Source organism: Notolepis coatsorum (assembly GCF_963971535.1).
Source record: "Notolepis coatsorum genome assembly, chromosome: 5".
Taxonomy (NCBI): Eukaryota; Metazoa; Chordata; class Actinopteri; order Aulopiformes; family Paralepididae; genus Notolepis; species Notolepis coatsorum.
This window is the reverse complement of record NC_140169.1, coordinates 163,893,080-163,904,639: the sequence shown is the minus strand read 5'-3', so window position 1 is coordinate 163,904,639 and position 11,560 is coordinate 163,893,080. Positions and strand designations below refer to the sequence as shown.

Here is an 11,560-nt window from a genome sequence, read left to right as displayed (position 1 = left end):
GTCTGTCTGTCTGTCTGTCTGTCTGTCTGTCTGTCTGTCTGTCTGTCTGTCTGTCTGTCTGTCTGTCTGTCTGTCTGTCTGTCTGTCTGTCTGTCTGTCTGTCTGTCTGTCTGTCAATCTATTGCCCTTAAAATGGTTTTGGAATTAAATCCTTCAAATGTCCATTATTATATCCATTATACATCCTAAGACACATTACACAAAATATGTATATATCTCAAACAGGTCACCAGAGGGGTCAGCGTGCAGGGTCAGTAGAAGGGTCAGAGTGCACAGGTCACCAGAGGGGTCAGAGTGCAGGGTCAGCAGAGGGGTCAGAGTGCACAGGTCACCAGAGGGGTCAGAGTGCAGGGTCAGCAGAGGGCTCAGAGTGCACAGGTCACCAGAGGGGTCAGAGTGCACAGGTCACCAGAGGGGTCAGAGTGCAGGGTCAGCAGAGGGGTCAGATGTCAGGGTCAGCGAGTGACCCCTGGGACAGATAGCGGGTCAGTGTCCTGATTAAGACAATTGAACAGGGATGGTCTCTCTGACCAGCAGGTTTTAACAAGTCTGCCAGTTTACCTAAAGCCTGACACACCTGAGAGTGACAACGCACACTTAAGCCTGACAAAGTAAGCCTAAGAGTGACAAAGTGCACCTGACAAAGTACAACTGACAAAATACACCTGACAAAGTACAACTGACAAAATACACCTGACAAAGTAAACCTGACAAAGTACACCTGACAAAGTAAACCTGACAAAATACAACTGTCAAACAGGAGATATACAGTAGAGAGAGACTGACTACCTCTCTGTCAAACAGGAGATATACAGTAGAGAGAGACTGACTCCCTCTCTGTCAAACAGGAGATACACAGTAGAGAGAGACTGACTCCCTCTCTGTGAGTGACCTCTCTGCCAAGGAATGCCAAGGTCTGTGCACGAGGCCTCAAAGGGGAGTCAGGCAAGATAAGAACTGGAACGCGGCCTTCCGTTACCCAACATCTCACCTCCCCCACCAGATATGGCTCGGCACTCCCCCTCTCTGCCTCCTTCTCCTCTCTGTCTCCTTCTCTGCCTCCTTCTCCTCTCTGTTCCTCTCAGCCTCCTTCTCCTCTCTGCCTCCTTCTCTGCCTCCTTCTCCTCTCTGCCTCCTTCTCTGCCTCCTTCTCCTCTCTGTCTCCTTCTCTGTCTCCTTCTCCTCTCTGCCTCCTTCTCCTCTCTGCCTCCTTCTCCTCTCTGTCTCCTTCTCCTCTCTGTATCCTTCTCCTCTCTGTCTCCTTCTCCTCTCTGTTCCTTCTCCTCTCTGTCTCCATCTCCTCTCTGTATCCTTCTCCTCTCTGTCTCCTTCTCCTCTCTGTTCCTTCTCCTCTCTGCCCCCTTCTCCTCGCTGCCTCCTTCTCTTCTCTGCCTCCTTCTCCTCTCTGTGACTGACTACCTCTCTGTGACTGATTACCTCTCTGCCTCCTTCTCCTCTATGTGACTGACTACCTCTCTGCCTCCTTCTCCTCTCTGTCTCCTTCTCCTCTCTGTCTCCTTCTCCTCTCTGCCTCCTTCTCCTCTCTGCCTCCTTCTCCTCTCTGTCTCCTTCTCCTCTCTGTGACTGACTACCTCTCTGCCTCCTTCTCCTCTCTGTCTCCTTCTCCTCTCTGTCTCCTTCTCCTCTCTGCCTCCTTCTCCTCTCTGCCTCCTTCTCCTCTCTGTCTCCTTCTCCTCTCTGTGACTGATTACCTCTCTGCCTCCTTCTCCTCTCTGTGACTGACTACCTCTCTGCCTCCTTCTCCTCTCTGTCTCCTTCTCCTCTCTGCCTCCTTCTCCTCTCTGCCTCTTTCTCCTCTCTGTCTCCTTCTCCTCTCTGTGACTGATTACCTCTCTGCCTCCTTCTCCTCTCTGCCTCCTTCTCCTCTCTGTCTCCTTCTCTGCCTCCTTCTCCTCTCTGCCTCCTTCTCCTCTCTGTCTCCTTCTCTGCCTCCTTCTCCTCTCTGTCTCCTTCTCTTCTCTGCCTCCTTCTCCTCTCTGTGAGTGACTACCTCTCTGTGAGTGACTTCCTCTCTGCCTCCTTCTCCTCTCTGCCTCCTTCTCCTCTCTGTGAGTGACTACCTCTCTGTGAGTGACTACCTCTCTGTGAGTGACTACCTCTCTGTGAGTGACTACCTCTCTGTGACTTCCTCTCTGCCTCCTTCTCCTCTCTGCCTCCTTCTCCTCTCTGTGAGTGACTACCTCTCCACTTCCTTCTCCTCTCCCCCGAACGCGGCCACGGTCCTGATGGATGACAGGACCTCATCAGCGACGGCACCCGCCTTCGCATAAGCCTTCAGCTCCCGGCCTGTGAGTCTGGCCACCGCCTGCGCAGACAAGCACAGACAAACACATTCTCACATTCAAATAACAATAAATGTACAAATGTGAGGTTATTTTTTAGGGGGGGAGAGAGAGGTTAGGGACCCAGCATGTGTCAGACCATATATGGAAAGTTTGATTGATTGTAGCCACGCCCCTTATTGGAATTTGTTACCCAACATCTCACCTCCCCCACCAGATATGGCTCGGCACTCCCCCTCTCTGCCTCCTTCTCCTCTCTGTCTCCTTCTCTGCCTCCTTCTCCTCTCTGTTCCTCTCAGCCTCCTTCTCCTCTCTGCCTCCTTCTCTGCCTCCTTCTCCTCTCTGCCTCCTTCTCTGCCTCCTTCTCCTCTCTGTCTCCTTCTCTGTCTCCTTCTCCTCTCTGCCTCCTTCTCCTCTCTGCCTCCTTCTCCTCTCTGTCTCCTTCTCCTCTCTGTATCCTTCTCCTCTCTGTCTCCTTCTCCTCTCTGTTCCTTCTCCTCTCTGTCTCCATCTCCTCTCTGTATCCTTCTCCTCTCTGTCTCCTTCTCCTCTCTGTTCCTTCTCCTCTCTGCCCCCTTCTCCTCGCTGCCTCCTTCTCTTCTCTGCCTCCTTCTCCTCTCTGTGACTGACTACCTCTCTGTGACTGATTACCTCTCTGCCTCCTTCTCCTCTATGTGACTGACTACCTCTCTGCCTCCTTCTCCTCTCTGTCTCCTTCTCCTCTCTGTCTCCTTCTCCTCTCTGCCTCCTTCTCCTCTCTGCCTCCTTCTCCTCTCTGTCTCCTTCTCCTCTCTGTGACTGACTACCTCTCTGCCTCCTTCTCCTCTCTGTCTCCTTCTCCTCTCTGTCTCCTTCTCCTCTCTGCCTCCTTCTCCTCTCTGCCTCCTTCTCCTCTCTGTCTCCTTCTCCTCTCTGTGACTGATTACCTCTCTGCCTCCTTCTCCTCTCTGTGACTGACTACCTCTCTGCCTCCTTCTCCTCTCTGTCTCCTTCTCCTCTCTGCCTCCTTCTCCTCTCTGCCTCTTTCTCCTCTCTGTCTCCTTCTCCTCTCTGTGACTGATTACCTCTCTGCCTCCTTCTCCTCTCTGCCTCCTTCTCCTCTCTGTCTCCTTCTCTGCCTCCTTCTCCTCTCTGCCTCCTTCTCCTCTCTGTCTCCTTCTCTGCCTCCTTCTCCTCTCTGTCTCCTTCTCTTCTCTGCCTCCTTCTCCTCTCTGTGAGTGACTACCTCTCTGTGAGTGACTTCCTCTCTGCCTCCTTCTCCTCTCTGCCTCCTTCTCCTCTCTGTGAGTGACTACCTCTCTGTGAGTGACTACCTCTCTGTGAGTGACTACCTCTCTGTGAGTGACTACCTCTCTGTGACTTCCTCTCTGCCTCCTTCTCCTCTCTGCCTCCTTCTCCTCTCTGTGAGTGACTACCTCTCCACTTCCTTCTCCTCTCCCCCGAACGCGGCCACGGTCCTGATGGATGACAGGACCTCATCAGCGACGGCACCCGCCTTCGCATAAGCCTTCAGCTCCCGGCCTGTGAGTCTGGCCACCGCCTGCGCAGACAAGCACAGACAAACACATTCTCACATTCAAATAACAATAAATGTACAAATGTGAGGTTATTTTTTAGGGGGGGAGAGAGAGGTTAGGGACCCAGCATGTGTCAGACCATATATGGAAAGTTTGATTGATTGTAGCCACGCCCCTTATTGGAATTTGGAGCCTTCTGATTGGTCGAGAGGTTTAAGGGGGCGGGACTTAGGGTAGGTTATTTTGAGATGATTTATGACCCCCTAGGGCTTCTCTGATTGGTCGAGGATGTAAGGAGGCGGGACATCCGGTTTTGAGGGCGGGACATCCGGTTTCGGAAGGGGAGGGCCATCTGGTTACGGAAGGGGAGGGGTATTGTAAGAGGCTGGACATCCGTTTTCAGATTCAAAAGTTTTAATTTTTTTCAGAATGTGTGTATTCCAAGGTTTTTCAGAATATGTATTTCTGTATTCCAAGGTTTTCAGAATATATCTTCACAATATGTTTTATGTGTATCTTCATAATATGTATTCCCAAGGTCTTAAGAATATATCTTCACAATATGTTTTATGTGTATCTTCAGAATAAAGTTTCACAACAATCTTCTGAATAAATATGTGTGTATTCCATGGTTTACAGAGTAAGTGTGTGTGTGTGTCTGTGTGTATCTTCAGAAGGTATTTTGTGTATTCCAATTGTCAAATACCTTGTATTTCTTTCAGAAAGTGCATTTATTCCGCGCGGAGATTCTTAAGAATCCCCTCCCGCGCGCCTCTCTCTCTATCCGTATAGTGATAGTGAAGAATTAAATTCGACCAACGGGTGTGCTGCTGGTAGCGGTGACGCCGAAAGTCGTGCAGTACAAAAGGTTATGAACGGAATAATGGATCACGACTATGATAGCGTGTCGTGTCTTAAAAGAGCATTTTAACCTCTAACTAAGTGTATCTGAAGCAACACCCCTCTATGCGGTGTGTTGAAAGCAGTGATGCGAGGTGGTGACGGCGCTGGTGTCTTTGAGATCGTTAGAGCGTTCGTAAAAAAACAACAACAACGCTTTTTTTAGAATGACAGAAGAGTGATAAGAATGCCTGACAGAGGGATGATAAGATGTATCCATAGCTATAGTGTTCCCCCCTGTCAGAAAAGCCGTTTAATGACCCGGCGAGTTTCCCCTTGCATACGTCAGAGGTGTGTGTGTGTGTGTGTAACTGTCTGTCTGCTTTCTAGGATAAGGTCTATAGCCAGCACGAACCGTATAGAGCAGCGCGACGCATTTCAGTATAAAGTATTATGTACTTCTGTATGACAGCTATTAAAGAAAGTTAAAACTTGAGAACTGAAGATAAAAGATGTCTCTACAGATAGAGACAGGGGGAAACCCTACTAGCGATGATGATCAAACAAGTATTATTTCGATGGAGAGTTTCACAAAGTTATTAATAAAAGCTAGCATTATTAGTTTATTCTTAGGGGGCGTTATGGGGGTATGTTTTAGCGTGTGGAATGTTTGTGATATTATTCATGACATAAATGGGGGCGTAATGTAGAAGAAAAAAAAACTATATATATGTTTCTGATCGTGACTGAAAGGTTTATGAACGCAATGGCTGACGATATTTGTACACCTGTTATACATACATCTGGTAGAATACATCGTATTAGGGCCTTATTGAGAGCTCCTTACAGATATGGAAGGGGGATTTATAATGAAGTATGGGCAACGAACGACGGAATATTGTGTCTGGAATATGAAGGAAGATTGGACAGAGTTGCGATATACAAACTGGGTCCTGAGAACTTCGAAGGCGAAGGAGAAAGGCCTGAGATCTATTTAAGCGAAAGAGAATTCTGGCAAGTGAAAAAGAATTCTTTTGATGCGCTAGACGGTTTGGCCGCCAGAAAACTCCAGGAAGGACAGTTAATTAAACTGTTAACATGTTCCAGTGACTTAGAAGGTTATCTTGTATATTACACAGCACGTGTCTCTATACAGAGCACCCCCGGAGTTATTGGGGTAGGTGATATGACCATTTTCAAACGGTATGCAACTGGTCCTTTGCGAGTTCTATTTACCGTGCCTGTGGCTACATGGTTAGAATGTCTCAACACCTGTGGTGCCGTCACGTGTGAAATGTTAAAACTGCAACAGGATATGGATCATTTAAAGAGACGACTCTTTCCTTACACGGAGTCTGAGGATGAAGACATCCAGGGGGTTGGTGAGGGTGTGATGGAAGGGGAGTGTCAAGCGTAAAAACAACCTTTAAAAAGAAAAAAGTTACAATAGACTTTTAAAACTCATGACTTGACTTGACTAAGCATGGCATCTTTCAACAACGGATACACCATGGAGTCAGCTGTACCCGACTCTTCGTTACTCTACATTTATCCCTCGATGGATACCTACGAGACACCTGATCAATCATCACACAAGACCATAGCCGATGGAGAGGATGGGGGCACACCACCAAACGATGAATGGCGATCCCACACACCGGAGACGGGTCTCCCTCAAGATCTGCCTACCACAGAGAGAGGGAGAAGACTTACAGTACTCCCTGTCGTCGTGGACGAAAGAGCTGGATTCCTAGATCACCAAATGATCGCTTCCATCAAGTTACTTATGACAGAAGTGTTGAAGTGTTGTGTTGATCTGCACCTCGTCGACCATTGCTACGGCTGTAGCATACAACATCCTAGTCAACGTCAACATGAATGCTTGTTTGAACCTGCTTTGTATTACATGATTAACAAACCAGCCCTAATGACAATGTTGTGGAGTGGCGAACTGACTCCTACCATCAGCGCGCTCCTGGGTAGAATATGTTTACCTATACCATCGCCGTTGCGATTACAAGGAATCTGGGAAGGCCTTCTATTCGAGTTCCAGTCATTTAAGAACAGCCAGTGTCTCAAGGATATGGTTAAAGAGATTCACAATGATTACCCAGAGATTGATACTGAGGCTGTCTTCGATTCAGTACTGTTATTCATGTCCACCGTGCCAAAACTCCCCAAGGTCTACAGAATGTAATTTTGTATTTCTGAAAAAAATAAAAATGACGTGTTTAAAAAAAAAAAAAAAAAATAGTCTCCTGCTTACTTATTCACTCGTGTATTATAATCCAAAGGGGTTGGTAGTTTTGAAAATATGGATGGTATACTAGCTAAAATATATTATGATCCTGCAAATCCAGGGTCGTTTGGTGGTGTTGCACGTCTTAGAAAGGCTGTGGAGCTTACCACAGGAGATAAAGTAGGGATAAATGTTATTAAAAACTGGTTATCGAAACAGGATAGCTACACTCTACATAAACCAGCTAGAATACATTTCAAGCTAAATAGAGTTATCGTTCCGAGACCTCTTTATCAATTTCAAATAGATTTATGCGATATGCAAAGCTTGAGTCAGTATAATGATGGGTTTAAATATCTAATGACCGTCATAGACGTCTTCTCTAAAATGGTATATGTAAGGCCTTTAAAAAATAAGACAGGTTTAGCTGTTACAAAAGCCTTCGATAGTGTTCTAGAGGAGAGTCATAAACCGATTAAAGTGCAAACAGATGAAGGCAAAGAATTCTTTAACAAATACTTTCAAAAACGAATGCATGTATATAACATACACCATTTTGCAACAGGAAGTGAATTGAAAGCCAGCGTTGTCGAACGACTTAACCGTACATTGAAGGATAGGATGTGGAGATTTTTCACAGCTAACAACACGTTTCGTTATATAGATATGTTGCCGGATATGGTACAGAGTTATAATAACATGTTTCATTCCAGTATTAAAATGAAGCCTTCAGAGGTCACTAAAGATAACATGCTACAGGTGTTTCAGAACCTGTACGGGAGTGTACCTCTAACGCATAAAAAAACTAGATTTAAGTTTGATTTAGGCGATACAGTGCGTTTAGCTCAATATAAATCTGTCTTTGACAAGCGTTATGAACAGACTTTTACATATAAAACATTTATTATAGTGAAGCGTTTAGCCCGTGTCCCCATTGTGTATGTTATTAAGGACCAAGCAGGTGAAACTGTAAAAGGAGTTTTCTACGAATTGGAGCTGCAAAAGATTGAGGAGGGTTCTAATAAAACATACAAGATAGAAAAATGTATTGAGAATAAAAGGATAAAAGGGAAGATGTATACATTGGTTAAATGGATAGGATGGCCTGCTAAATTTAATTCTTACATCTTAAAGAGTAGTCTCAGAGCTGTATAAATAAAAGATGATATATAATCCTATACTTTTTAAAGACTGTACTCATAAGTCGGTATATTAGCACTATGGAGGGCTTCTATGTCACGCTGCCTTCCAACGCTTGCATGTCTGTGTTCCGTAATAATAAGGCTTCTAGTTTCAATATTAATATGGCTAAACCTCTTCAATTAAAAGGTGATTGGCTCGTGGGGTTGGCTGAAATAACTTACCCTCATACATGGTATAATATACCACCAGAGTCAGCATATTATGAATGCAGACATCTAGAACAGCATCCTCATAGGTTAGTTGAAAAAATAAGGGTTGGGAGTGGTGGTTACAATAAAAATACCAAGCCTTTAATAAAACTAATCACAGATACTTTACGCATGACAGGTGATATAAACGCAGAGCTCCAGTATAACGAGATCACTAATAGATGCACGTTTAAGGGGAGTGGTGTGTATGAAGTGAGATTTTCTCCAAGGCTATCCTACGTTATAGGCTTGAAACCCAATAAATGGTACGCTTTGTCTAACATTGAAGCACTGTATCCTGTAGATTTAGGTTCAGGTATATATCATTTATTTATATATTCGAATCTCTCGGAACACCAGCTCGTAGGGGATTCATATGTTCCATTATTATCAACGGTGCAGATCAAAGGATCATATAGCGACATTATAAACATACATTACGATCATGTCCATTATTCTAGAGTTTCTAAAACAGATATAAACACCATTCATGTAGAAATCAAGACAGATACGGATCAGTTGGTCGATTATACGTACGGGAAGGTTATAGTAAAATTACATTTTAAACCCTTGGACATAGGCGTGTAAAAAGATATTATGGATCAACACATACATCCTAACCGCTTTGTTAATTATTATGTAAATCAGGTGGGACACGGCTTAGCGGGATTTGCAGGGGCCCCTGTGCAATATGGTAGGGGAGTAGGGTCTATTTTCTCTAGATTATTCAAATTTGTTATGCCTTTTCTTAAAACAGGTATTAGCATAGCTAAACCGCACATCAAGAATGCTGCAAAAAGCATAGGTAGAGAGGTTTTAGACAATGTAATACAGAAGGTCACCACTAGGATGGGGGAACAGAGCGGTTCCGGTTTCGGTTTGAGACCATTGAGAGGGTTGAGGTCATCTAAAAGAAGGATACCTCCTGGTTGTAGATTAACAGCTATAAAGATTAAGCAGTCTTATAAGAAGAGACCGGTTAAAAGAAGAGGTGTTAGTCAGAGAAAACGACCGACGAAGAAACGTGTAAAGGATATTTTCTAAGTGAAACATGATCCATCAACGGTCCCAAGAGTGTTCTAGATCGGAGTTGGATATCGAACGAAGTGATTATATTGAAATATCACCCATAACAGCTCTAACTAGAGATTCACCTATAGAATTTAATATAATGGGTGAAGGGGAGCGTTACTTGGATCACAATAATACATTACTATATTTAAAGGCCAAAATTACAAATACCGATGGAAGTGACTTGGCTGCCGATGCGAATGTCTCTATAATTAATTATCCTTTAAATACCTTTTTTAGCCAGGTAGATGTAACTGTCCAGGATTGTTTAATCAGTCAATCTAGTTCGACGCATCCTTATAGAGCTATGATTGAAACATTACTGAATTATTCCCCCGATAGTTTAAATAGTCAATTTACCGCTGGTTTATTCGCTAAAGATACAGGAGGGGCCATGGAAGATATCCGTCTAGGAGATGCAGGGCTAAATAAAGGCTTAAAAACCAGGGGACGGGAATGCGCTCTATCGCGCGAGTTTCATCTACTGGGGGGAACCCATTCGGATATATTCTCTAGCGATCGTTTATTGTTAAATAAAGTGGATTTAAAAATAAAACTAACTAGAGCTAAAGACGATTTCTGTATAATGTCTGCGGCCGCTGGAGGGTTCAGACTACATATTATTAGTGCGACCTTATTTGTAAAAAAAGTTGTTGTATCCCCAGCTGTACAGTTGGGGCACGCTAGTGCTTTACAAAGGGGAAATGCTTTATACCCGTTAGCGCGAATTAATGTAAAAACCTTCTCTATCCCTATTAACTCTCGGGTATCAACTCATGAAAACATCTTTCTGGGTTTGTTACCAAAATATGTCATAATAGGCCTAGTTGAACACGTAGCTTATAATGGTACGCCTATTAGAAATCCATTCAATTTCCAACATTTTAATTTAGAGTATGCTGCCTTAAGCCAAGACGGTCGACAGATCCCATCGAAAGCATATCAGCCCCAGTTTACGCAAGGAAACGCGGTGCGGGAATATTATAGTTTATTTTCAGCCACAGGCCGTCATCTGAAGGATTCTGCATTGATTTTCGATCGAAGTGATTTTCTAGCAGGGTATGGTTTATATTATTTTAATCTAGACCCTGATGAGGAAGGCCTGGCCTCATCCCCCGCTGCTACAGGAAATCTACGTCTGGAAATTAGATTTCAAGAGCCTCTACACACCACGGCGACTCTAATCGTATATGCTTGTTTTGACTCAATTCTCGAAATCAATGACCGTCGACAGATTATGGTTGACTACTATTAAGCTATGAATAATGTAGAACTAGACACGTTATGTACATCCTTGTTGGGGTCTCGTTTCCATGGTGTTTGGGCTTGTAATGAACTAAAAATCAATTTACAGAATACAGGGACTAGACCTTTTTATTTTATAGTTAATACAGATCCTAGCAATAAGCCTGGTGTGCATTGGCTCGCTGTGTGTCTTGATAACGAACGAGAGGGTGTTTTTTTCGATTCCTCCGTACTCAGCCCCAACTCTAAAGCATATCCATCAGACATTACTGAATTTCTACAAGAAAATGTTACAGAAAGCTATTATTATTCAACTCGTAGAGTGCAGAATGAACTCTCTGCCTATTGTGGACATCATTGTGTATATTTTCTATGTCAAAGAGCGAGAGGATGCAGTCTGAACGACATCATATTTAAACATTATACTGGTGAGAAACGATCTCCTAGTTCGTAGATATGTCATGAAATATAAGAATTGCTTATTAAAATGCAAAGGTAACCATAGACAAACCTGCTGTAGTTTAAGAATGTTAAATGAATGTATGTAACAAAAATAATAAAAAAAGACACATGTTGAAAGTATTTAATTTTTGTTGTTTTTTATTAAAAAAAAAAAAAAAAACATTAATGCATTTCACATAGAGAGCCAATCTGTAACCGTATCATTATTACGTCTCCTTTTTCTACGGGTGTAATAATTTTCAGAAGGCGAATTCATATCACCTTCTGAAAATCCATTCTGGTTCTTTAGAGCATTCAAAGAGGATTGTGCCTCTTTATTTGCAATATATGATAGAGGTATATTAACCTCCGATAAGGTTTGTAGAAATACATCATAACCAGGACCTGGTGCAGAATGTTTAGAGTTAGTAGTTAACGCTTTTAAATAATCAAGCATATGCGAGCCTTTTATGGAGATACCGTCGCAAATAAACTCGCCTTTAAGATTCCATG

The 11,560-nt window shown here is 43.7% G+C and overlaps 1 protein-coding gene across 1 annotated transcript in view; it reads right to left on the bottom strand.

Annotated features, from left to right (window-relative positions):
• The window catches only part of abcb11a (ATP-binding cassette, sub-family B (MDR/TAP), member 11a), a gene marked incomplete at both ends in the record, with an annotated part of 324,913 nt that overhangs the window by 219,171 nt on the left and 94,182 nt on the right, over positions 1–11,560 (bottom strand). The window contains one exon of the mRNA XM_084314361.1: positions 2,202–2,326. Coding sequence (XP_084170487.1) covers positions 2,202–2,326 — 125 coding nt within the window. The remainder of the gene's footprint in view (positions 1–2,201; positions 2,327–11,560) is intronic.